This window comes from Pocillopora damicornis, chromosome 4 (genome assembly GCF_964200805.1).
Source record: "Pocillopora damicornis chromosome 4, jaPocDami1.2, whole genome shotgun sequence".
In the NCBI taxonomy this organism is placed as follows: domain Eukaryota; kingdom Metazoa; phylum Cnidaria; class Anthozoa; order Scleractinia; family Pocilloporidae; genus Pocillopora; species Pocillopora damicornis.
In genome coordinates, this window is record NC_142673.1 from 1,277,251 (window position 1) to 1,304,771 (window position 27,521).

The 27,521-nt window shown below is 38.0% G+C and overlaps 1 protein-coding gene across 2 annotated transcripts; it reads left to right on the top strand.

Annotated features, from left to right (window-relative positions):
* Positions 1–366: 366 nt before the first annotated feature.
* Positions 367–18,102, top strand: LOC113672621 (mitogen-activated protein kinase kinase kinase 3). 2 transcript variants are annotated; one of them, XM_089203189.1, is made up of 9 exons: positions 12,028–12,231; positions 12,380–12,472; positions 12,644–12,769; positions 13,824–13,953; positions 14,267–14,337; positions 16,378–16,481; positions 16,806–16,970; positions 17,046–17,110; positions 17,703–18,102. In XM_089203189.1, exons 3-9 carry the CDS (start codon positions 12,752–12,754, stop codon positions 17,762–17,764), a joined length of 615 nt encoding a protein of 204 aa, XP_089059315.1. In that variant the 5' UTR covers positions 12,028–12,231; positions 12,380–12,472; positions 12,644–12,751; the 3' UTR covers positions 17,765–18,102. The 2 variants fall into 2 exon arrangements, with proteins under 2 accessions (XP_089059316.1, XP_089059315.1); XM_089203190.1 differs by lacking the exons at positions 12,028–12,231; positions 13,824–13,953; positions 14,267–14,337; ... (2 more) ...; positions 17,046–17,110; positions 17,703–18,102 and adding exons at positions 367–496; positions 1,498–1,558; positions 4,143–4,176; ... (1 more) ...; positions 6,942–7,026; positions 8,875–8,933 and having other exon boundaries at positions 12,644–12,768.
* The last annotated feature ends 9,419 nt before the right edge of the window (positions 18,103–27,521 follow it).

The window sequence follows — 27,521 nt, forward strand, 5'->3', positions numbered from 1 at the left end:
CCATTAAGTAATGGGCTGCTTATGAAGCTCAGTTTAGAAAAATCCAGGAAACTTTCATTATTTGGACATTGTCACGTGTTATCAAGATAATATAAAAAGATTAAACAGGTAATATTCTCTTGGTTTTATACATTATAAACGTTCTTGGAACAAGGAGGCAAACAGAAAGATCAGCCCGAGCTACAGCATTTTTTTGTCGTATTTCGTAAATGCAACAGGCTTTCCGACGCTGACCATTGAATAAAAGTCGTTTGACTTTGTGAAAATACGAAAGGGTATGGGAACGAGAACGAATATTGCGTGACTCACGATTGCCGCTTGACTAATTGGCTAATTGAAAGACGTAGCTAGTGTGCATGACATTGGTATTATAGCGAATTTGCATGCCGGCTACCTGCGTTTCTGACGTCTTTGTTTGGCTTCAGTGTAGATCTCTTCGTATTGGAATGCGAGTAACCCTCTTCAAATCACATAAGCTAACCGAAAAAATCTGAAGGTGAGGAACTGAACCATCTACATCTACATTTATTGAGTTGATAAAATCTTGTTAGACATCACATCAACTATAACCATTGTTTTTCATTTACTGTGATCGTTATGCGGTGCTCAAGTTACTCTTCAAGTCGACTTCCAGATTTCAGGAGCGATAGACTCGACTTAACTATCTTGAAAACACTTAAGCCCTAAACCTCGGCTTGAGCTTGTTAATAGTAAAACTTCACCAAATAGCCTTGCCTTCATTTTTGTTGTGTGTTCAAACGATTGTAGCTCATAAGCCAATATCCTACTCTAGCATTGCCCAGGTGAAAGATGAATCAACATTCATCGCGTTACTGTTTCCTCTCTGCAACCCCTAATTTGTTACCCCTAAAAGAAAATTTACTTCCTCTTCGTAAGTGAGGATGTTTCCAGAGAAACGATATATCGTTCTTGTCCTAAATATTGCAACTTATTTGACCACTCGGTGATCTAATAAAAAGTCCATAACTCTCTTCTATTCAGTCTTCGCCATTGCGCCTCATGGTTATTTCGAGCGATGATGTCATTCGTTTTTGCCCCTGCTACAGGGTGGCCCAGTCGGTGTCTAAAAATATCTTATCCTCCGGTCCGCTCGTCCATCCAGAATATCTTTATACCCGTGCTCCTTCATCCCAAAGGAAATGTAGGTTATTTTCTTGACTGACTGAAATAGTCTTGTTTCGAAAGCGGCGTAGTTTGAATTTCAATCAAAGCTTGCATTGAATTTGGATTTACATACCGCTTGAAGGTTATTCACCAGATGATATATGATGCGTATTAGCCATTTCTGCTTACACTGCCGCTTCAAGTCGGGTTCATTTTCAGTTCTGATATCTAATTCTTGCCAATTATAATCGCTTGTTCTTTGCTAATATTTTTGTGAATATACTCTGTAAGGAAGTCTCTTTTTTGCGTTGTTTAAATATCCGTAAAAGTAATTAAGTCTATTAAGGATGTTGCTTTCTTTGCCTTCAAAAGGGAATATTTAAAGATGTCCTCTAAGCCGGGAAAGAGGGACTCCACGCCTAGGGAATTCAAGGTAATCCAAATTGAATCTGCTTGTTTTAAATACCGGTAACCTTTTTTTTTTTCATGTTTGTTGACAGTTATCTAGGAATAAGTAATAGAACAAGATAAATAATGGTCCTCTTATTTTCTCTACTAATTGGTGTATATTTTTTTGTTTTTAATTTTTATTTAAAAATACACATTATTACTTATACACATTACTTATAATACCACCATTACCGTCATTTATTACATTCTTACATTACAAACAAACTTTACTATCAAAAACCAGTACTACTTACAACAGAAACATTACTTACGGCAGTTATTTTATTTACCCCACTTACACTACACAATGAACTCAAAATAACATTACTTACAATACTAAACATCACCACAATGCTAACATTGCAATTACTTTATAGTACATAATACTACGGAGAGCAGGGAAGTAGAACGTCTAATAAAACCAGCTTATTACACAAAATACCAAGGAATTTGCGTGGCATGATACAATTTTTATTCAAATATGCTAATGATAATGATAATGGTAGAAAGGGGAGTTGCTTACACTGATAAGGGAATAAAAGATTCCCACTTTTCGTAATGGTTTACCAGCATACCATTTCTTAAGAGTGGCTTTTAATTTAGCCTTAAAAACTTCTAAAGATGGTTTTGTATTATGGAGCTTACACCTAGAGGTACAGAACTTTGCAAGCAATCTTGATTTTGAAAACATTTGATCTATATCAAAATTTATATTGAAATACTCTCACTTTTGTGTCCAAAGTAACATTAAAGACTAATAAATAGGTTTCTTTCCAGTCAACAGAGAGGTTAGGGTACTCATCTTTTAATTTAGCCTGAGCAGTACAGGGACGGAACTCTGTAAAGTATTTTGGAGATGCTTGAAAGATCAAACATCTTGCCCCTTATTGGTACTTGAAAACAATTTTCAATGAAAGGATACGGGAGGGGGGGGGGGGGGAAGGAAGGGGGAAGAGTTCAACATAAACACTTTTTCCTTGATGGTGGAACGCCATTCATTCGGTATGACGCCGACCAATCATAATAAGAGGAAATGTTGAGCTGAGATTTTTTCCACTTCCTAGAAAAATATTGTCTTGAGAAACTAAATCTCCGACTTTACGAATTCTACACGTGTTGTTAAAGAAGGCATAATACAAAGATTTACCATCATTTAGAATGTATTTATTATTCCACACAAGTTGGTTCATTATGTCTTTACAAGAACATTTTCCTTTCCTGTGAGAGTGAACCATGCATCCAGGCATTCTTCGTAAAACCCCGGTTTAGATACGGGCAAATTACGACAATCAAAATGGCACTGCAAAATTAGCTTTCCTTCTACTTTTCCATATATGTAAAAACTGAAAAAAAGCTATCCAATTACCAGCATAATCTTCAAAAAGCCTCTTCAAACACATGGTTCTTTGTGCCAGAATCAAAGATTCTGAGCCAAGCATCTTTAACCTTCCGTATTCAATGTCATACTACACGCTAGAACTTCTAGACTTAGAATGGACAAAAGAGGGCATAAAGGATCCCCATATCTCATTCCCCAGTGAACACTGAAACAGTTTGTTGCAAAACCATTATGACGCAGCTTTAAACGTTTGAGTAGAAAGTTCGAATCCACTGAAAAAAGGATGGCCCAAAACTGAAAGTGTAAAGGACTTTTATTTGAAGTTCATGATCCCAGGGCAACAAATACCTTTTCAAAATCAATTGTTACCATGTTTTCAGACTTCCCACTTTGTTTTGTGTATCCTAACACATTATCAATAGTCCTGACAGCATCAAAAATTAATCTAACTTTCACATACGAATTTTGGTCACATGAAACAACTCTTTTTTTTTTAAATGACGTTATCCCTTAGCTCTCTTTGGTTACTTCATTCAAAGTACGAGACATTTTTTCCTGCTTTTGTTCAGGTACCACAGAATAATTGGTTACACTTTAAATACTTTTAAATTTTTTTCTGGGAAAGCAGCGAACGTTCAGTGTTAAAATTCACTTTCATTCATTTTGGCGAGGTGCAGCGCCACTAAAGGCAGGAGAACCGATACGACTGTTTTCATTGGTGGGAAATTTCGCCTGCGGCCTGTGATTGGTCACCCAATTACTTCTCACTTGTGATAAAAACCGTTCGACCAATCGAAATTTGTGCTGTTTATCATTTTAGGAGACAATTCCCCTGGAGTAAATCTCAGCACGTATCATTAATCAATTATATCGCATTTTTCAAACACATTCGACATTGCTGTTATTGCTTGTGCAACCTGGTGTCAACAACATGCGAAGGTATGAAATAACACACAATAAATACACAATAAAGGGACGTGACAGAGCTGGAAATATACTAAGCGCAGTATTAAAAATATATGGCATAATAATTGCAAAAAACATAAAAGTAAAGAACTAACTTGCACCTCCGCCACGTTTCGCTTGAAAATCCGCCATTATGACGGCTGATTTTAGATTGTCGGAGCGTGATAACACAATTGAAAGGCGTGCACAGAAACTCTGAAATAGCCTCTTTGGATGATGTATGACAGCCAAATGGTAATTTTAGACTTGTGCTTTTCCACAGGATGTCCAAGAAAAAAACTCTTCTCCTTTTCGAGGTAAGCGTTAGCGAATGGTTATTTTTCTTTTCTTCTTCTCGGCTGTCTATATATCAATTTTAATACAACAAGACAATATCACACTGATATACCCATAACCCACTATTAAGGACGTATTGTGGCACATACCGTGCACTGATTGAACTCGTACGACAGTGATTTTCCTAACTCTTCTTCGAGTCTTGTCGGCGCAAAATATTCTGGTGAGGTAAGGGAGAAATGCGAGCTAAATTCTAGATGAAAAGCAAATAGAAACTTATCATGCGTTTCTGAGTGGCGTTTGTCCAAAACTCCAACTGAAGATTGTGGTTCGGGTATATAATTGTATTTGAGATATTTTTTAAAGCGGCTTTGTCACGACCCACGCATGCGCCTTTAAAGCGGAGGACATGGTGACACGAACAGGCCGTTGGTATCCTTTGCCATCCAGTTTCATAAAATCCGTTCAATCTTGGGATTTTGCCACCTCCAATAGCTCGTACACAGAAACACATGAGCGATACGTATTTGGTGTTGTTTTGAAATAAATATTTTACTAATACTTCACTGAACAATTCGTCAAACGTTGCTTCTAATATTCATTGGTTGTTTTCAACAAGAAGCGAGTGTCATTTAAATATATCGCCTCAACAACGATGTACTGGACTTCGCTTACACTCCCACACTTCAACTTCTTGGTAATATCGAACTCCTGCGGTTAAATTTTTGTAAAAAATTAGTTCTTTTCAACATTTTTGTAAGGATTACTTTGGATAAACCTGTCCTCCCAAGAAAGCTACTATTTTTTAGTTCTGTCGATTTGCCGATAAAGCTCGTGAGAGCTGGCTCATGATCAATTTCTTATGTTTTCCCTCGAAAGGCAGAACATAATCTTCAGATTGTGTGTTCATCGAGAGGGAAAGCCCTTAAATTTATTGAGACTCGCAGGAAAAGATCAGAGCGAATATTGTCTACATATTAAGTTGTTTAAACCTCGCATCATTCTCAACAGTACGTGAGCAAAACACTTTAAGATCGGTTTGCCTTTACGACGTCGCTCTCTGCCTCCTGTCGGTTATTATAGGCCGAACAATAGTGATTGTTAAAATGGAAGAACTTAGTGCACAATCTCAAAGGGTAACTTTAGCCCTTTAAGGATAATGTTAATGAAAAGCGTTGTTTGAGAAATCTCAATGTAAAATAAAAACAGTAAGTGATAACTTATTTGGTGTAAGACTTCATGCGAAGATTATTAATAGACATATTGTTTCTATGAGCAGTCATAATTACTTACACTAGTTGATAGCACTCAAATGTATGTATACTTTTGCGTGAATTCACCAAAAAATGCTTAAAAAACAAACTCAAAGTCAACATCCCAGAAAAAACCTTTCAATATTGAAAATGTCCCCAGCCCCCATCCCCGGGCACCCAAAATGATCTAGTTCACTTGAAGGGATGCCACAAAGCATGGGTCTGGCTCTAGACCAATGGACAGTCCAGAAAAAATTCAGCCTCATAAGAACTTGACCAAGATGTCCACTTTTTTGCAAAATGTAAATCCCTCATGAGTGATAAGTTAAAAACCTACCCTTCCCAGCCCCGAGCTTTCCACAAAGAGCTATTTGCAACCCACCCTTGGATAAGTTGGTGGCTGGGCTGCATGCGGGTACTTGCTGCGAGGTTAAGCCTTCTGCACTTTCTTAGGCCAGGCTGGCTTAAAGGCAATGTCAGTTCAGCCCTCTTCCCCAAAGGAATGCTTTTGACACCCAACCACCCTCCAGGATGAACAAGACATGCCCCTTCCAGCCTCAAAGAAAAATGCCTGTTGACCAAGGAGGTTTTAAGAACTTACCCTACCCACTCCCTGAGCTTTCACACAGAGCCATGTGACCATCTGTATTTTATCGTTATGACCCACAAGTCTAAAGAACTCTTATACTTATAACCCACAATTGAGAACATGTCGGGCCATGGGCTCATACCGTGACGTTCAGTCAGAGAAGGGGATTACTTTATCTTAAAGGTTGCTTACTGTTTTTTGCTCTACAACTGTTTTGCCAAAATATCCAGTTTGTTGCATGTAATCTCGGACCAATATTCCCCAGCTCGGCTCGAGCAAGCTAGGTTGTGAGTTACTCCGTCCGAACTTAGTAATAGTTTCCTTTCTAGTGGGTCTCACTGCCCTAACGTTTGATCTTGTAATACTCAATCTAAGGAAAGAAACACTAAAAACTAAGACATGGCTCATAAATAGTCAGTCCTGAAACCCAGAAAGCCAACAATTGAACACGTTCACAACTTTCCTTGTAGGCAATCCTTTTGATGACGATGCTTTTGGCAAGGTATGTTAACTTATATTTTAAACAAGGATTTAAGGTAAAAGTAAATAAATGTCAGAAAATGACATGATTGTAGTCGGCCTTTTGTGAGACTTGACCGACTAATAATCTTTGGTTAAGATGTGCTTCTCATTGAAACTGAGTAATCTGAGAGAGTAGCCCTATTGTTCGATCAACACTGAGCGGAGGTTGGAATCACGGTCTCTAGATTACAGAGTAAAAAAGCCTACTGTGTTTCTTATCCTACTTTCATAATTTCATTCCTAAGTTTCAGTATTTCTCTCGCAAACTCGAGTGAGGGATAGCTGAATAGAATTGGTTTTAACCAAGCCAACCATTAGGAAAAAGTAACATATTGAAACGCGTGCGCAGAAACTCTAAAAGAGCCTTTTTGGATGAAAAACGATGACCAAATGGTAATTTTATTCTTGGGTTTTTCCACAGGATGGCCAAGAAGCTTCCCCGCCGGTACCTTCGGTCTCTTATTCACAGACGCCGAGATTGTCGTCCATCTTTGATCCTTCTGAGGGTAAGCGTTAGCCAATTAGTGATTTTAATTTTTTTCCTTGTCAGCTGTCCACATATCAATTTTAAATCCTACTCGTCACAAGTACTGATATACCCATAACCTACTGTTGGTGACATGTCCTGGCCATGAGCACATACCGTGCACTGCTTGAATTTGTACGACAGTAATTTTCTTTTAAAAGTAGTGCACATTACTGTGAGAATCACTTTATTCAAATACACATATTGTTTCTATGAGGAGTCATAATTACTTATACTAGTTGATAGCACTGAATGTTGCGGAGAAGGCATCATATTCATTTTAACCATACTGCATTTTGATTTATATATATATATATTTGTATATATATATATATATATATATATATATATATATATATAAAAATATTATGAGAGGAAAAAAGGACGCAACTACATTTCCCGACAAGCCTGTTTCGTGAATCGCTTCACTCTTCAGGGGAAGAGTTTAAACCCCTGAAGAGTGAAGCGATTCACGAAACAGGCTTGTCGGGAAATGTAGTTGCGTCCTTTTTTCCTCTCATAATATTTATTCTGCTCTGCTTCAACGTATTGAGCACTGTTCCACGCGAAAATCGACTTGCAGACTTCCTATATATATATATATATATGTATATATATGCATGTATATGGGTATATATCAAAAAAAGGGCCTTTTTGATGAGAAGATAAAAGGGATATATAATTAATATATAATTTCAAATTTGCAACGTTTTCAAAAAGGGGTTTATACATGTATGTATGTATACATTTGAGTAAATTCACCAAAAAATGCTCAAAAAACAAACTCAAAGTCAGTATCCAAGAAAAAATCTTTCAATATTGAAAATGTCACCAGCCCTAACCCATCCCCGGGCAGCCAAAATGATCTAGTTCCCTTGAAGGAATGCCACAAAGCATGGGTCTGACTCTAGACCGATGGACAAAGCCCAAAACAAATTCAGCCTCATAAGAACTTGACTAAGATGTCCACTTTTATGCAAAATGTAAATCCCTCATGAGTGATAAGTTAAAAACCTACCCTTCCCACCCCCGAGCTTTCCACAAAGAGCCGTTTGCAACCCACCCTTGAGTAAGTTGGTTGCTGGGCTGCATGCGGGCACTTGCTGCGAGGTTAAGCCCTCTGCACTTTCTTAGGCCAGGCTGGCTTAAAGGTAATATCAATTCAGCCCTCTTGCTCAAAGGAATACTTTAGACGCCCAACCACCCTCCAGCCATGGAGTGTTAGCTCAGTGGACGGGGAGTGACAGGGTAAAAGTCTGGCTTCCAGTCCTGCAGTGCAGGCTTTCAACCAGGATGAACAAGACATGCCCCGTCCAGCCTCAGGGAGGAATGTCTGTTGACCAAGGGGGTTTTAAGAACTTACCCTACCCACTCCCTGAGCTTTCACACAGAGCTATGTGACCATCTGTATTTTCGATCGTTATGACCTACGAGTCTAAAGAACTGTTATACTCATAACCCACAATTGAGAACATGTCGGGCCATGGGCTCATACCGTGAAGTTCAGTAAAGGAAGGGGATTACTTTATCTTAAAGGTTGCTTACTGTTTTTTTTCTCTACAACTGTTTTGCCAAAATATCCAGTTTGCTGCATGTAACCTCGGACCAATATTCCCCAGCCCGCCGGGCTCGAGCAAGCTAGGTTGTGAGTCACTCCGTCCGAACTTAGTAATAGTTTCCTTTCTGATGGATCTCACTGCTCTAAAGTTTGATCGTGCAATACTCAATCTAAGGAAAGAAACACTAAAAACTAAGATATGGCTCATAAATAGTCAGTCCTGAAACCCAGAAAGCCAACAATTGAACACGTTCACAATTTTCCTTGCAGCCAATCCTTTTCGAGACTGGCAATTGGGCAAATACCTTGGAGCCGGAGCTTTTGGCAAGGTACGTTAACTTATATTTTAAATGAGGATTTGACGTAAAAGTAAATAAATGTCAGAAAATAACATGATTGTACTCGGCATTTTGTGAGACTTGACCGACTAATAATCTTTGGTTAAAATGTGCTCCTCAGTGAAACTGAGTAATCTGAAAGAGTGGCCCTATTGTTCAATCAACAGTGAGTTCGGATTAGCTCTAATTCTAAGCGTAGGTTGGAATCACGGTCTTTGGATCACATAGTAAAAAAGCTCACTGTGTTTCTTATCCTACAATATTATTGCAGCGCGTGGAACAAAATGTTAACGATCAGCTTGTTGTTTGCATGTTCCTTTTTCGATGTTCTCTGTTACGAATTAATGAAAAAACAAATGTATCTCTTCTTCTGTGACAACCACAAAATATTCTCTCATCTTGAATACACTTTAAAGGCAGACTTTTATCGTGGTGGACGTAAGGTTTAAAAACTGGGGAATAAAACCGGTTACCAAATAGCAGGCAGCACCCGTGGGCAATATGAAGTGAATACTGTGTTCCGATTGGCTACCCGCGCGGGCAAGACGAGCCCATCTTGCGCTTTCCCGCTTTGATACCGCGCAAGAAAAGAATTGCGTGGGTGGACTAACAAATTTAGAAATTTTTTGAAAATGTTAGCCATGGAGTTTTAAAAGCGGTAGAAGACAGTCAAAACAAAAAAAGGCACGAACGAGTATCGTGAATTTATTGTGTTACAAAAACCGTAGCTCGAAATTTGATAAGTCATTCTTGATTCTCTTAAAATTGAAGCGAAACCTTTTTGCTGTACAATAAATCCTTTATTTACCAAGCTTGTTCGGTCAAGATGGCTGGATTTTAACTTCGTTCTTTTTTTTTTTTTTGCATTTTTATGGACCTCAGCTTTGTCTCGGTCCGTAAAAATACAAAAAAGAACTTGTCCAATATCCAGCCAATCTTAACCTCACGCTTGGTCAACAACGCATATGAACCGTATTTCCTCGAACAAGAGCCTGGACGCCCACCTAAAATTTCGGCTGAAAGGGGCGCGCTTATTAAGTTGTCTTTTCAACGAACAGTAACTTTATTTTGGCCACATCTTAAATAGACGTAGACGTGAAGTCAATATTTAAATCTTTCGTTTGTATGTACAAATGGGGAAAGACTTATTTGCTTAAAGAGCTTAAAGGGAAGAGGCCAAGAAGTATGACGACGATGTAATTAGAAATTACAAAGTGAAGCATGTGCATGGCTCTGACAGTTTATAGTTTGTTGGTCGCATTCTGATTGACCTATCATTCCTTATCGACTACGCTCTTCCAACACACCCCAATAACTCATTAATGCTAGAAATCACTGGTCCTCGAAGGCTAGTAGTTATGCCTGGGAAGATTACGGCATTTACCAAGAGCGCAGCAATATGACAAAATTAAAAGAACAGGTAACACACATAGGGGAACTCTGCAAGCACACAGAGATAGAAATAAGTGGTACATAAGAGAAACTATTATCCTTTGCTGATTCCGCTGTCGTTTAGGGTTATGAATAAATTGGCAATAGAACCAGGTTTTATTTGTTTCCCCTACTAATTTGAAATTGATTGAGGGGGGGCCTTATTCGAAGGGGGCGCTTATTTGATGTTTGGCCTAACTGGTGCGCGCTTATTCGAGGAAGGGCGCATATTTGAGCGCGGGCGCTTATTCGAGGAAATACGATATTCCCCAATTTACCTGGGGGGGGGGGGTACATTCGGTCACGCGATGCGTTTAGACCAATCACGCGCGATCAACAATTCAAAAATGGAGAAGCCTTGACTGTGCTCTGTTCTGTTGTCAAGCAAGCAGAAAGCGGTTAGAGCACGAAAGAAGAGTAGGGTGAAACACGCGTACACATCTCTTAGTTTCTCCCACTTCTTGAGTACTCCTACCGCTTCCTAAGTGCTTTACAAGGGTACAGAGCACAGTTAAGGCTCTATTTTTAAGGCTCTCTATTCTAACTTCTCTATTTTTTTTTTATAATAAAGAATCTGTTGAATTCCCCACGCATTGCTTTCAATTTCTAAAGCGAACAAAAGTGTCGTTAGCATGTTCCACACTCTCATAAAGCATGCTACAATAAGCCGATTAGAATCCTTGTTAGAATGGTTCAAATAATCTGATTGGTTGGTCAAAAATGTCAAACCACAAAATTGAATTTAACAATCTGCACTATCTTACAAACTGATAGGCAGGTCAAATTTGACACTTTCGTCTGAAGTTTCAAGTCTCTAAAATAGAAACGGAAAGACATGTTCAGTGAAGTTCATAATTATAAAAACACGCAAGTTTCTTCACATGACAATTAAGAAACAAATTGTTTAAGGCTTGTGCTTCATGAATGAACTACAGCCGAATTAACAGGAACATAAAGATTGCTCAGGATGACAGCGCCATAAAACTCGCCTGCTGTGGCTGATGCGTCATCCTTTCCAATGCGTTGAGGTCCACTCAACGCATCGGAAAGTGTGTTAGAGCAAGCTCTTAGTTGTTCACTCGAAGGGCGGCCGATGTTATTTCTAAGGCTTCTTCACTGAGATGACCGGAGATCATAAAGTTGAGCTAGCCGCGATGGACCTCGGCATGATTCATGATTAGTATGAATTCTAACAGTTGTGCCTCTTGGCCATATCTTCCATCATTCCTGTTTTGTTCTGTTTTAGAACATGAAACTATACTTTCTTCACGGGTGTTACCTGTGTTAAATTCTTACTACCGAACGTAAGCCTGCAATCTAACTGAGCGAAAAAACCTTCAAAACTCGGACTGTCAATTGCGTTTTCTTTGTGAGGATTTTCGTCTCGCTCACGTTATAATAACGTAAATTACGGCGCTCAGTATGTTTACAAACCTTTGTTTGGTTCCTCTGTCGCTATTTACCCGCCCAGGGAAATGGTCGGACATGGTACAATTTGGCAGGTGGCGTGACCTTGTCAAATCCTCCCCCCACTCCCCGGACTGGTCCTAAATCCCCTTGAAGAAACTCTTCTACAGCCAGTGCTGAAGACTTTTATAACAGTTTTTATTATAACGAAGGGCTGGAAAATAAACTTACAGGAGCTCCGCTTTTAGGCTTGATTAAATATATATATTATTTTGAAGGAATTTAACATAAAACAAAATTTGAAGGATTCGACGCAAATTTAGAGCTATTCCTAGTCATCGGTAATAAAGTTGGAAGAAGTCTCACAATATTATTTCTACAGAATTAAGTGAGGAAGTCACGTACCACGTTGCAACAACTCCAACAGAGAACAGACTTGCTTTCTTGCAGGGTAACCTCGCCGTAGGCACACTCCATTCTTGTTGCGAAGACAACACTGTTTGTAGCGTAGAGAAGGTTGTGTAGCACATTCTAATATAGTCGATTTTATTTTTAAAAACGGCAACTGATAAACGATTTAATCTGGGCAATTTTTTCAGGTGTATGAGTGTACTTTTCCATGGGGAAACTATGGAGGCCCGTGTGCTTTAAAAATAGTCAAGATATAGCCTCAGTATACTCAATCGCAAAAGGTTAGTCTTGTACCCTCTGATGTAAATGTTTTCATTTAAGAAAACGTCCGATTTTTAGCTATACGGTTACTGCTACATCAAAAAATTTGTTTATTAATTAAAAATGAGCCTTCTCTTCGGATTCACGAAGAATTCATTGATCTTGAAAAATTTACTTCTTCGAAATTCCAGGAGGTGGAGCAACTCACAAATGAAATCAATATTTTGAAAGAAATCAGACACGACCGAGTTGTGGCCTGTTATGGAAGCGTAGAGAAAGACGATCATCTCCATCTATTTATGGAGTTGATGAGAGGGGTAAGTTTAAAGAAGAGCAATATTTAATGCCTCTGCAGTTGATGAATGGCTACAATAACCTTTTGAGTGTTCTAAAGTCTTGATGGGTATTAATTGAGATGAGGGGCGGTACTGAAATCAAAATAAACTTAAGTTTTACTATAGCTCAGGATACAGCTGGTAACGCTTTCTCTAAGCGACTTCTAATTCTGGATAGCGAACATTGACTTTTTCTGATTCTATATTTCTTCAATCTACCTTGGTTAACTTCATTACTATTGTAAATATGTTTAGCAATCATTCCACGATTGCACGTTGGATGTGAGGTGATAGATAGCCAACGAGGCCCATCTTCTTGTGCCATCTGATATTACCTCACTGATTTAGTCTATACCAATAGATTATAAATTGCCCATAATCTCCTGAATATACTAAAGCAACTATTTACCTCTGTGTCTGTGGCTCAGTAGCGGCCCGGTAAATATCCACCACCAGCCTTCTCCACTTTAATGAATAGCTGTGAATTGTAATCCATGAAATGTTTTTGCTCGAGCGCCTTTGGTCTCAAAACGTCACGTTACTTGATATACCCCACCGAAAACAAAGGAAAATCGGGTAATATTCTCTAAGTGAGTACCTAAAGTCGGTGTTAAGAATAAAATTCAAGATAAGACAGTGTTTTGGTGTTTTTGCAAAGAAGGGACATATTTGTTTGTTTATGAAGTCGTACCAGCGAACACTGAAAAGTGAACATCCCAGTCAGTGAAAGGTAAACTTTTCGTGGACATTTAGTCTTCCGCGTTGCAGAAATATTACATAGGATGATAGACACAGTAGCCTCCATCTGGCGCGAAATTATACTCGCACGTTTGTCCTTGGACAATAAAAGTTCCTTGAAGTTCACAATTTTCCTCGAGCTTCGCTTTCGGAAAACTGTTCTCTTCAAGGAACAGATAAGTACAAGTACACGAGAACAATTTCGCAATAAATGCATGCTATTGTTTATCTAATCTACATGAAAAATACCGAAATTTTGGCGCTAAGCACGCTAAGTATTGTTTGATGTTATTGATAGGGATCATTGTCTGATCGCATAAAGGAGAAAAAAGTTCTCTCAGAAGAAGAGTCGAGGAAGTACACCATGCAAATGTTGGAAGGAGTATTTTTTCTACATTCAAAAGAAATTATTCATAGGGACATCAAAGGTGCATAGTTCATACATATTAAATATTGTAGTAAATACATTGATTAGCTATCACGCAAATAATTGTCGGAGATGCCAGTTTTTGTCTTCTTCCTCATACGCGGTCTTTATTTGCAATCGTCTTTGAAATTTACCTCACACAATTCAAGTACTTAATCCACAATAAAAATTCAGGGAGAGATCATTCGGTGACGTCTGATACCGATATTAATCACTTTAACTGGGGTAAACTTCGCTCTCATGTCAATTGCCGTATGCTGTGCATTACCTGAAGTCTTCATTAATCTCTAATTGATTCATTCATATATTCTTAGGATCAAACATCCTTCTAGATGAGCATGGAAATGTTAAACTGGCAGACTTCGGACTATCAAAAATAATTCAGGTACAATTCTATGATATTTTGGATCCTTTCAATTAATTATATCCTATGATGTGGATTGTGTTTGTAGCGGGCAGAACGGTTAACGGTCAATTCGCTACCACAACAAACTTGCCACTACTGAAAGTCAAATCGCCACCGATGGCGATTTGAGTTTTTCGTCATGCGTAGCCTGTCGAGTGAATCTCACATTAAATGAAATAAAACTTGTTGATATCAAGAAGATTATGATTATTTTGCGTAAAGTGAAACCAGAGTGATTTTCGCCGAGTGATATTCGCCACGTGATTTTCGTCGATGTTAAGAACCGCATGAAAATTTACATCAAATGAAAACTAGGATGTAGTATCTTGCAACATTAACAGCACACTTTCATCAATAAACATTTTCCTCAGTAAAGGGTTCCTTTAGAAACCACCAAATGCTAAAAAAGTCAATTCAGTAGCCAACAAAAGTTAACAAATAAGAAAAATAAAAAACGAACAAAATAAAATCTGAATCGAATCTTAAAAACAAGCAGAAGTTATAATAATTCAGTAACTATTTTGGCTTTCACATCCTTCTACAAACGCCCAATTTTCATAAGCCAGTCAAGACACTAAACCTAGAGAAAGTAATTTGTGAGAGTAAGTGAATTCGAAGCGCATTTTGGGCAATTTGAGCACTGATTAAGTCATCGATCGTCGCCTCAGAGTTGGGAAAATTTAACAGCCAAAATTTTGTTTGGCATTTCGGGATCTACCTTTAGGGTGTGCTCCTTAATCAAAAAGTCAGATTTTAGAAATTCAGAGAAAGACCCTTTAACGATTATCCTTCCTTCTGCAACGATATTGAAATTTACGAGAAATTCGAACGCGGCCGTCAGAGGGAACATCAAAGTTTGCCCTTCAGGGACTCCTTGAGGACGCCATGTCGCTTTCAGCAAAATTTCGCCCACACTTTCAATTTCGCATCATCAAAACTGAAAAATGAGACAAATTTCAAAATCTAGGCTTTCATATGATATAATCTTCATTAGGTTTGATTAAGAAATAAGTTTGTTGCGACAAAACTCGTGTTGAAGGTCACGTCGACATTCTTTGTGCTTTAAAGAAAGAAAAGACGCCAAGTCTGTTTCTATAAACTTCGCAGTATTTGTGCGAGCTCTTTGTCGCAATATGCTATTACTTCTTAGCCTTTATTTGATGTAAGTTTCATACCATTTCATAAAAATCGGCGAAAATCACTTGGCGAATATCACTCGGTGAAAATCACTCTGGTTTCGCTTTACGCAAACTGATCATAATCTTCGTGGTATCAACAAGTTCTCTTTCATTTATACGGTTAACGTTCCATATTTGAGAGGTTACATACAACTTCTGAGTCCCTTTCCCTTTTCGCCATACAATACTACATCTTAGCTCTCATTTAATGTACGTCTCATGCGACAGGCTACACATATCGAAATAGTCAAATCGCCACCGGTGGCGATTTGACTTTCAGCGGTGCATGGCGAGTTTTGCGCTGGCGAGTTTGTTGTGGTGGCGAATTGACCAGATACCGACACAACGCGCACTTCATTTGGTTGATTTTGCAGGAATAGGATTCTCACGAAATGCACATGAGCAATATCAGACATATCATGACAATGCATTTCTTACGCCTTACAAACAGACGGCTGAAGGCCATAAGCCGCGATAAACCGATATAAGAACTTGTGTATGGATTCTATTTCTGTGAAAAACCATGATGCGATCACACAAAGAGATTCTTCACAAATTTTAACACGCCACAAATAGGGCTTTGCTCTTTGTGAGCATGGTAGTGATTAACGGTATTTCATTGATTTTACATTTGGAGGTGGAAAACTTATTTGTTTGCTCACAATTCAGCGATTTCAAATGTTGCATATAATTCCTTGCAAACTCCACCCTGAACGTCCGAAACTGTCTTTGATATTGACCTGTGAGGTCATTGGTCTAGTGCGACGTGGTAAGAGCATAATTTGAAACAAATCAACCAGAAAAAGATAAAAGATTCTTGATCTCTTTCATTTATACCCAGAAAATTGGGAGTAAAACCAATCTTTTATCCTATTGCGGCACTCCCTACTGGATGGCACCTGAAATATTCAGGGGAGAAGGATACGGCAGAAAGGTAGACATTTGGTAAGTTTAACTGTCTTTATGATAAGAAAAACACACATAGAGATGATAGAGAGAGACACAGAGAGAGAGTGCTGCAAGGGAATAAGGTGGGAATGCTGCGAAGCTAGCTGTCTAACTACTTGTGATAGACCTGCTCCTTCGCGTTCCTCCTATTCCGCCGATAGCTGTCTTTACGTCGAGGCTATCAGTCATCAGTTCACTGGATCTGATTTCATGAAAGAGAGGATCAAGTTTCATGACAGTGCGACGATTAAAGTTGATTTAAATAATTGTTTAAGATGCATTTCTGTTCTCAATGAGATGGTTTCTTTTTTTCCTATAAAGGAGTGTAGGTTGTACAGTTGTGGAAGTGTTGACGGGAAGACCTCCGCTGGGTGACCTCGAACCAGCAGCGGCCATGTTCCGCATTGGATCCAAGCCAACGGAACCAAACTTGCCGAAGGATATATCAAAAGCTATCAAGGATCTTATTACGGCTGCTTTGACATGGTTTGTATGGTCTAAGGGTATATGGAAATGTTAGAGGTAGTAAGGATGAACTATTCATATTTGCTTCAATTGTAGGAGCCCTAAGAAACGACCATGGTCGAGAGATTTGCTGTTTGAATTTTTTCCGGAATCTCTTTGGGGTAAGGACCGGATGAAGCATTTGCTCTTTAACAAAAATATAAAATTGGTATTTGACTTCTTGTCAGTGGGCTAACGTGATGAAATTAGCCAGCAGAGAAAGCGTGGCAGGATGAGTGCATGGTACTCGCTCGAGACACACTTTAACAGTTGTCTGGATTTGCCTTTCAACTGTTCTGAGCTCAACAGTTCCACGATGCTTGTAAATAGCCAAATGGTTTGCCTTCTGCCATTTGGGGTTTTGAAAAACACACATTCAACCCCCAGTTACACAGGCTACATGTTAATTTTTGTAAATATATAGTTGTTACTGTGTCATCCACACCGCGTCTTAATTTGATATTTGGAAATTCTATCCTTCATCTCTTCACTCGTTCGTTTTCATTAATTTATTTTCATTCTTCAATTTTCACTTATATCTTTTCATCCATTATTTATCTATTTATTTATTTATCTGTCTAATTTTTCCTACCTTTTGACAAAAAACTAATTAAAGGAAAGTTAAAGCTCCTTTTCAATCACTTCTGTACTTCGAACTTTAGAATGGTTGTACTGAAATCGAAGCTCTAAGGACAGCTCTTATTATTTCGACAGGGCCTCTTTTTCGGAACCACTTCGAGAGTGATTATGATGATGTACCAATCGACAACGTTTAATCAATGTAAACCACAATGAAATTAGTTTTTTATATGTTCTTTGCATCTCTTTTTGGTGTAATAATAGAATCTAAAAACGGGAGAGTTTTCGTGAATTTTTTCCTGTTTATCAGAATAATTCCTGTTGGAGGATATACATACAATAGTCTCTACTTGGCGCGAAAATATGCATGTATCCTTGTCGGATATAATCTGTTTCAGGATGCGAACAGTTTTCCGAGAGTGAAGCTTCGAGGATACTCAGTATAACGGAACACTTCTTTTACTTTTATTACCAAAAAATTGTACAAGGCAATTTTGCGTCTTAACTAGTTTTGGATTAAAATTTTTTTATTTCACTGTTGTCTCTTTTTATAACGAAGTGTCTCTGTCTTTGAATTCTATCATATATTGGGTATACGGTGGGGTTTGGGTATAATTGGGAAAATCTCGGTAAGACCTTACGAATATCTTAAATATCTAGGTCAAACCACTTTATTTCCCGTGGATCATGCGCACACGACCTTGGAATTCGTTCCTGAAACGTTTTTGTCCTCGTGCATTGGTCACGCTATCATATTTACCTTTTATGAAATTGTTTACGAAGCCTTCCTTTTTTTATTTCCCGAATTTACAAAATACCAGTTCATAATTGCCCGCAGGAGTGGATTATGCTCCGTCCCAGCTCTGTCGTTGAGTCAACAATTTAAAGCCTCAGCCTGAGAGCAGCCGGGAGGGAGGGGGGGGGGAGGGGAAGGGGGTTTAAAAGTCTGTGCCCGAACCAAGTGGCCTGTCCATCTGAGTTTATCCCAGTTTCCATGGCATGAAGCAACACCAGGAGTATTACTACTCTCCCCTGGATGGGATGTCAGTCCATCGCAGGCCACCCCCTGACACTTTGTCAGCTTTTCAGAAAGCTGGCTTATTCCCCATTTATACTCCTGGGTAGAGAGGGAGGGGTACTGTTAGCGTAAAGTGCCGTACCCAAGAACACAACACAATGACCAGGCTTCGTCTCGAATCAGGACCTCTCGACCTGGAGTCCAGCGCGTTAATCGTTAAGTCACCGCTACCTCAAGCCGGGAGAGCGGATTTAACTTTTAAGTCAGAGCTCTCCTTATAATTAATTGACAGTTTCAAACCTGGAGGATAAAAATAAAAATTAAAAAAAAAAATTGTCGTGTTCGTCCATGCATTCTCTCTCCTTCTCTCTTCAAGATAAGTTGTATCCCATTTGCAATGAAATCTCAGACTTCTTCAAATTCATATTTCTTAGCTGACCAACTAAACTGGCTAAAAGGGTCTAAAAATAAATGCTATCGAAGGAAAATAGACTTATTGAAAAGAAGACAGTTACCTTCTTTTGTGCCAGATTTTTTATCAAGGAGAAAGGAGGAAAGGAGAAAAAGTCGATGGATAACCTAGATAAAATCGACGCTAGAACTAATTAATAATACAGGATAATTCTATTCACCAACAGAGTTGATGGTGTAAAGCAGACGTTTCGTTCGTCTGAACCAACGGTGGCCAATTTACATTATCAACTCAAATGATAAAAGCAAATTATTTTGTAATCCCCCCCCCCCCCCCCCAACCTGAGTTAACGATAAAATTACCCGATTTACCGATTTAGTTTCATATTTCGTAGCAGGTCAGGTTCACTGACATGAAACATTAAAAAATTTTTTCCGTTTTCTTTGCGTAAAGATTTAACGTAAAAGTGTAACTAATGATTGATTATAACGGATATGAGTGACATTTTTGTAAATCGTGTTTTGGCTAAGCTTTTAAATTAAAACACCGAAAATGAGATTTTTTGATGAATTTAATTGTTAATCTGGTATGAATTTCGCCAATCATTGGCACTCGAAAGATACAGCATTTATTAAGTTGTATCGAGCGGTTTCGGCAATTTGAAGGTTATTTGTTTCAATGTGTACACCCTAAAATTGAGATTAGCGCGGGAAACTTCAGAATTATACATATCAAGAATCCTTACTTTAAAAATAGCAAGTATTCATTTTCCCACCAACAGATTTTTAATTTAAATTTCAAAGTTTTTGTTTTGGAATACAAGGCACTCAGTCATTATTAGAGAAACTTACTTTTGCGTTTTCAGCTCTCTCCGAATGTCGCAGTTATGCTTTATTTCAAGTCTTCCCAGACTGATCGTTAATTTCAATTCCTCTCACCAGCGCAACTTTTTTATCAATTTTTTTTTTGTTAATTGATTTGGCGACGAGGCTTTTGTTTCAACATCAGCACCTGCATTGTTTATCTAAGATCCTGAAAGTAATATCGCAAAGATGTGTTTGTTAAAGCGGTATCCCGATGATAATTTCGCCTGAGGTACAAACATAAGAATAAACTTCAGCGCTTGTGGTAAAATTTGACGGTAACTGATTATGTTGAAACCGATGTCCCCGAAGTGAAATAAGAAAAACAGAAAATTTGTTCGGCTCGATAAAGATCTTTGCGGATAAAGATCATGACAATAAACTAACAGTTGGTATCTGAGTATTATATTTTCTAAACCCAAGATTAATTATTAAAAAATTCAAGAAAATTCTTGTGATATTTACACTTTGAATTATATCCAAAATTCAAATACATAACCTTCCTTATGACCTCCTTAATTTCAAATTTCAGATTTACTTTCAGAAATGCACAGGAAATAAACTGTTCAAAATGAAGACGGGATCAGGTTCATGATATCAAATATACATGGTGTCCCCGTTACCCTGCAACTATGAAACATAATTTTTTTTTCCAAAACCACTGAATCACATTTGAAAAATGGAGACATAGATTGACGTTCGTGAAAAGAGCGAGTAATTTTTATCACATTTATGCATTTTTAAGCTTTAAGGAAGGACAGCAGTTGGCCCGGTAAGGTATACCATTTAGCATTAGATATTTTAACCAATACAAAACCCCCTCCCTCCCCCTCCTTCCATTCCTTCTCTGTCTATCCCCTAGATGAGTTAAGAGGCGATCTCTGTAAGAGCGGTCCAGGGTATTTCGCATCGGAAAAAAGTTTTCCCTCAAACTTTGCCCAATAAACTATCTTTGGTAGCAAGTAAATAAAACCACATTAGTTTCTGGAAATACGCTAAAATAAAATTTTTAGAGCTCTCAAAAGTCAAAGCTGCTAAAGGCCCTTTTTGACCTCTTGCGACATCGAAAATTTCAAAAGTTGAATACCCTGGTCCTCGTATCACAACGCATGCAGCAAAAAATCTTTTGTATTTTTAAACTGTGTGATATGTTAAGTGAATAAAAAGTATTTCAATTTTGATATTTGTTCATTCAGGGGTTCGTCATAATTTATTTAAAAACACTCGTTAGACATCTTTCTGAAATTGGTCAAAAGTACTCTTTCCTTCTTGGTTGATATTGCTCAAGTCCAGACCAGACCATTGAAAAATCCGCTTGATTTCTTCTAATAAGATGTTTGGCTGCAGAAAAATATAAAAACATCTTGCACTTATTGATTTAACAGCACACACTGAAATACACCTTGACCAGTGACTCTGTAACGTAACTCCATCGTATAATTGTCCTGAATAACTCTCAAGTGTAAGTAAAGCAGCGATTGCTCGAATTTCTAGCTGACAGGAACAAATGATATTTGGTCGTCACACCTGTCTGCATAGCAGTCGCTGTTCATAACTTTGAACTCTCTCGCCGGTTACACTAAATAGAATCCTATAGTTTGGCTCTGAAATGTTCATACAGGTTTGAATAGCGTAAGCTGTCAGAACTCAAATATGCATGAAATAGCAGAAGCCAAATTTTTAAGATAGAGTTTGCCATTAAAATGTTAGGCGAGCGCTAATCAAATTATGATATTCGATGCATTGTTGTTGACGTCTTTCGTCACGACAGGGTAAAATTTGTCAAATTCTGGCCTTTTGAAATGTTTAAAGTATCAATCGGTGTAGTCTAAAAGCTCTCTCCTACTATCTTTTCAACTTAAAATGGTTAAAATCTAAGATTTATTGAGCTACTTATATAAAACGGTTGGAGTTTGTTAAATGAACTAATTTGCATAATCGGCTGTCACGCGAGCAAAATCGCTGAAAGTTTGAAGTCACCGCGGCGAACAAAATAGTTGATCGGACTAGCCTTCCACAGTGATTAGACACATGCACTCAATCATCAGGTTTAAGCGCCTGCTGCCCGTGGTAAACCAATAAGCCATTAGACATTTAGAGCCTCATCCCTCACGTCCTGTAAATATTCGGAAGAAGGACCAAATACTTTGGGTTTTTTTTTTTAACTTTTTCGGTCTCTCGTCGTGCAATATTTATAAGTGTGCGTAAGAACACTGTATAACATGGACTGTATTGCTTTCACCCTCTTGGCTCGCGATGCCTATGTGGCTAATCAGAGTTATTGTTGTCGACGTTGGGTCATACTCCTTCCCTGACCTTTCAAAATTTAACTGAACTCATTTCGCCGTTGAACTACCCGGAGTTAACGTGATTGAATGGCGAGAAAAGGGAAACAGAATTAGAACAAGGGCTTGAAGAGATTGAAAACTTTCCGAATTCTTTCTTTTTCTTAACATGTTTACGTTTTTTGTCCCTTTGCAGTTGAGTACTCGATGCATTAAAATGGAATGGTCATGATTTATTTAACCCCTTCTGCTCAATTACAGACGTATGGCAAATTCTGAGATTAAAATCTCTCCTCACAAACACCTACCTGAAAACTTTTTTCCTCTTCACTTCATTCAATAAAAGAATGGTACAACCACATGGTTTCTTGTTGACTATGGATCTCTCAACAAGCTTCAATTGTTACGCAAAAATTGCTACTTACAGCTTGTAAAATGCTTGATTATGAATTTAGAACTGGGGAAACAAAATATCAACGCAAGTTATTGCAAAGTTGAATTCGATGGTTTCCTGGTCAGTTTTTCAATTTCCATTAAATGAATTTTCATTGAATGAATTTTCACCTTGTGAACCCTTCAAATTCCTTGTCAATGCTAGCCCTTAGCGTGCCAAATACGTGTGCCGATGGCCGCTATAAAAATTGAAACCTGCCAAAAATGTTTCTATTTACATATTTTCTGTTATTCTTCAGCATACTATTTGAATTGAAAGTAATAAATAAAGCCAGGAGTGCATTAATTAATGGGCTGCTGGTGAAGCTCAGTTCAGAAAAATCCAGGAAACTTATGTTAGTTTTATTGAAGCATTGTCATGTGCTATTAAGAGAATATATATAAACAGTTAGTATTCTCTTGGTTTTATACATTATAAAAGTTTTTGGAACAAGGAGGCACAGAAAGATCAGCCTGCACTTCACCATTTTTTTTTAATCCTATTTCGTAAATGTAACAGGCTCTCCAATGCTGACCATTGAATGAAAGTCGTTTGACTTTGAGAAAACACGAAAGGGTATGGGAACGAGAGCGAATATCGCGTGACGCATGATTTGTCGCTTGACTGCATATAAAGTGGTGCGCATGACATCCGTATTCATAGTGAAATTTGTCATAACTTTCTCATGTCGACTACCGCCATTTCTAACTTCATGGTATGGCTTTAGCATAGATCTTTTCGGATTAAGATACAGCTAAATCAACTTGTGTCGACTCACATAAGCTGAAGGTATGTAACTGAACCATTGTTTTTCATTTATTGTGATCGTCACGCGGTGCTCAAGTTATTCGAGTCGGATTCTCGATGTCTGCAGCGAAAGACTCGACCTAACTATCTTGAAAACACTTAAATCAATATTTTTCGAAATCTTTGTAGATTGAACAAGCCACTAAAACACAAAGACACCATCTTTCTAACCGAAGATTCCAAAAGCTTGTGAAACCATCTCTGCCGCCTTAAAATGGTTACTAATACACAGCCGTGAATACCAGAGCGGGAGGACTGAGGCCACTTTCCCATTTCTTTTGTCCTGTAATACAGAATGCGAAAATGGAATACTCTGGGTTCCTAATTTAATTTTACTATTTTTCTTGAAATTGTTATAAACCTTATTGTAACCATCAACTTGGTTTCCCAGGTTCATTTATTAACCTTAATGATGTATGTTTACGCGCATAAAGTTGCTTGTCTGCTCGTTTTCCAAACCTTCGGGTCTTCGGATACCATAAGCCTCGGCTTGAGTTCGCTTATAGTAAAACTTCACCAAATAGGCTTGTCTTCATTTTTATTGTGTTTTCAAACGATTGTAGCTTATAACCCAACGCTTTACGCTAGCCTTGTAAAGTGAAAGGTGGATCAACATTCATTGCGTTACTGTTTCCTCGCTGCAACCCCTCATTCATTGCCCATAAAAGAAAATTTCCATCCTGTTCGTACATGAGGATGTTTCCAGAGACACGATGCATAGTTCTTGTTCTAGATATTGCAACTTGTTTTATTGCGCGGTGATCTAATACAAAGTTCAGAACTTCCTTCTATTTAATCTTCGCCATTGCGCGTCATGTGCATGGCGTGACGATGATGTCATTCGTCTTTGTTTTGCCCCTGCTACGGGGTGGCCTAATCTGTGTCTCAAAATATCTTATCCAAAAAGAAATGTAGATTATTTACTTGACTGACTGAAACTCATAAAATTGCAACGAGTCAAGGAAAATTCAGTAGTCTTGTTTCGAAAGCGGAGTAGTTTAAATGTCAATCAATGCTTGCATTGAATTTGGATTTACATACCGCTTGAAGAAGGTTATCTACCAGATGACACACGATGCGTGTTCGCCATTTCTGCGTATACTGCCACTTCAAGTCGGGTTTATTTTCAGTTCTGATATCTTAATTCTTTCCAATTATAATCTCTTGTCTTCTCCTAATATTTTAGTGAATATACTCTTTGAGGAAGTCTCTTTTATACATTGTTTAAATATCCCCAAAAGTAGTTTAGTCTATTAAGGATATTATTTTCTTTACTTCCAAAAGAGACAATTTAGAGATTTTGAAGGAAAAAAATGAAAAATGAAGAAGTTGATGCCTAGGGAATTCAAGGTAATCCAAATGGAATCTGCATATTTTCAACTTTTTTTTCATGTTTGTTTACAGTTAACTAAGAATAAGTAATGGAAGAAGAGAAATAATGGTCCTCTAGTTTCCTCTTACTAATTGGTATGTATCTTTTTTTTTAAATTTTTATTTGCATGTACGCTTTATTACTTAAATACATTACTTATAATACTTACATTACTGACATTTCTTAGGTTCTTGCATTACTTTTCTAAAACAAATTTTCCTTTCAAATACTAGTACTACTTAGAGTATATTAGCAATACTTACAGCACTTGTTTTGTTTGCACTTCTTACACTACACAATGTACTAAAACATTACTTACGATACAACACTACGATGCCAATATTGCAATTACTCTATAGTACGTAATACTACGGAGAGCAAGGAAGTAGAACGTTAAAACTAGCTTATCACACAAAGTGCAAAAACAGTCCCTTTTATTTAGCTATGCTATGGTAGAAAGGGGAGTTACTTAAATAATACGAGAGCAAGCTGATAGACGGCACGCACTAAATTGTTTATTTCCCGACCAATTTTTGGGACCAGGCATAAAAGTCGAGCATCCTGAGGCTCCAATAGCATGTTGTTTGAATATTGGCAGAGAATAAAGATAAACTCTTATCAGTAAGAGACAACGAAGGACGATGGGAAACATTCGCAAAATATTAGTACTCTATTTTTCTGTGACAGACGCTTTAACTTGTTTAGTGGTACCCTACTAAGTTCCTGATCACATGAAACAGCTCTTTCTTTTTAAAGCGTTTGCTCCAAGTTCTCTTTCGTTACTCCATTCAGAGTACGAGACATTTTACCTGCTTTTGTTCAGATACCACAGAATAATTGATTACGCTTTGAATACTTTTACATTTTTCTGGGAAAGCAGTGAACGTTGCTAAAATTCACTTTCATTCGTTTTGGCGAGCTGCAGCGCCACGAAAGGCAGGAAAACCGATACGACTGTTTTCACTGGTGAAAAACTATGATTGGTCAGACGGTTACTTTTCACTTATGAGGAAAACCCTTCGATCAATCAGAATTTGTGCTGTTTATCATTTTAATTAATAGACAACTTTCCTCGGAGTGAATCAGAGCACGTATATGATAATCAAATATATCGTATTTGTCAAACACATTCGGCATTGCTGTTATTGCTCGCGTAACCTGGCATCAAGAACATGTGAATGTACCAAATAACACACAATATATACACAACAAAGGGAATGAAACAGAGCTGGAAATATACTAAGCGCTGTATACAAAAATATATGGAATATTTATTGCAAAAGCCATAACAGTAAAGAAGTAACTTGCACCTTCGTCTCAAAGCGTGGCTTGAAAATCCAACATGACGGCTGTTTTTTAGAGTGTCGGAGCGTGATAATACAATTGAAACGCGTGCGCAGAAACTCTGGGAGAGCCTTTTTGGAAGATATACGACAACCAAATGGTAATTTTAGACTTGGGCTTTTCCACAGGATTGCCAAGTAAAAATCATGCGGGCACGTTCAGACCCAACTTCATCGAGGACGAAGTGGGAATTCAACTCCCGTTCTTTTGGAGGTAAGCGTTTGCGAATATTTTTTTTGTCCTTCTCGACTGTTCATGTATCAATCTTGACACAACAAGATAAAACCTACTCGTCACGAGTACTGATATGCCTATAACCTACTATTGGTGACATGTCGTGGCCATGGGCTTATACTGTGCACTTATTGAACTTGTACGACGGTGACGGATTTTCCTAACTCTTCTTGGAGTCTTTCCGGCGCAAATTTTTTGATGCGGTGAAGGCTAAATATGAGTTAAACTCTATAAAAAAAACAAACAAATAGAGACTTACTATGCGTTATTGAGTGGAGTTTGTCTAAAAGTCCAAATAAAGATTGTGGTTCGGGTACCTAATTGCCTTTGAGATATTTTTTTAAGCAGTTGAGTCACGATTCACGCATGCGCATTTAGAACGTAAGAAATAGTGACACCAACAGGCCGTCGGTATCCTTTGCCATCCAGTTTCATAAAATTCGTTCCCTCCTGGGATTTTGCCACCTCGAAAAGCTCCTATGCAGAAGCTCATTAAGGATACGTCTTTGGTGTTGTTTTGGAATTAATATTTTGCTAATACTTCTAATGAAAATTTCGTCACACGTTGCTTCGAAAATTCCTTAGTCGTTTTCAACAAGATGCGAGTGTCATTGAAGTATATTACCTCAACGGCAATATATTGGAATTCTTCGCTTACACACCCGGATTCAACTTTTTGGTAGCATCGAACTCCTGCGGTTAATGTATTGTAAAAAGATTAGTTCTTTTCGGCGCTGACCTTTTGAATGTCTTTTCGAAGACTACTTTAAGTAATCCTGTCCTCCCAAGAAAGCTGCTATTTTTGTGTTCTTTCGATTTGCCGATAAAGCTCGTGAGAGCTGGCTTATAATCAATTTCTTATGCTTGCCCTAGACAGGCAGAACATAACCTTCACATTGTGTTATCATCGAGTCAAAGAGGAAGCCTTAACAATTCATGGAGAATCACAGTAAAAGATCAGAGCAAATATTGTCTACATATTAAGTTACTTAAACCTCGCATCATTCTCAACAGTACGAGACTAAAACACCTTGTGATCGGTTGGCTTTTACGACGTCGCTCTCTTCCTCTTGTCGATTATTATAGGCCGAACAATAGTGATTTCACGCTTGAAGTATCAAAATGGAAGAACTTAGTGCGCAATCAATCTCAAAGATTAACTAGGGCTCTTTAAGGTTAACGTTAA

What these genes read in the sequence shown, in the direction of transcription:
- LOC113672621 (XM_089203189.1), top strand. An exon ending in GGCAGAAAGGTAGACATTTG is followed by an intron (nt 16,482 to 16,805) that starts GTAAGTTTAACT and finishes TTTCCTATAAAG; the next exon opens with GAGTGTAGGTTGTACAGTTG. An exon ending in TTTTCCGGAATCTCTTTGGG is followed by an intron (nt 17,111 to 17,702) that starts GTAAGGACCGGA and finishes TTATTTCGACAG; the next exon opens with GGCCTCTTTTTCGGAACCAC.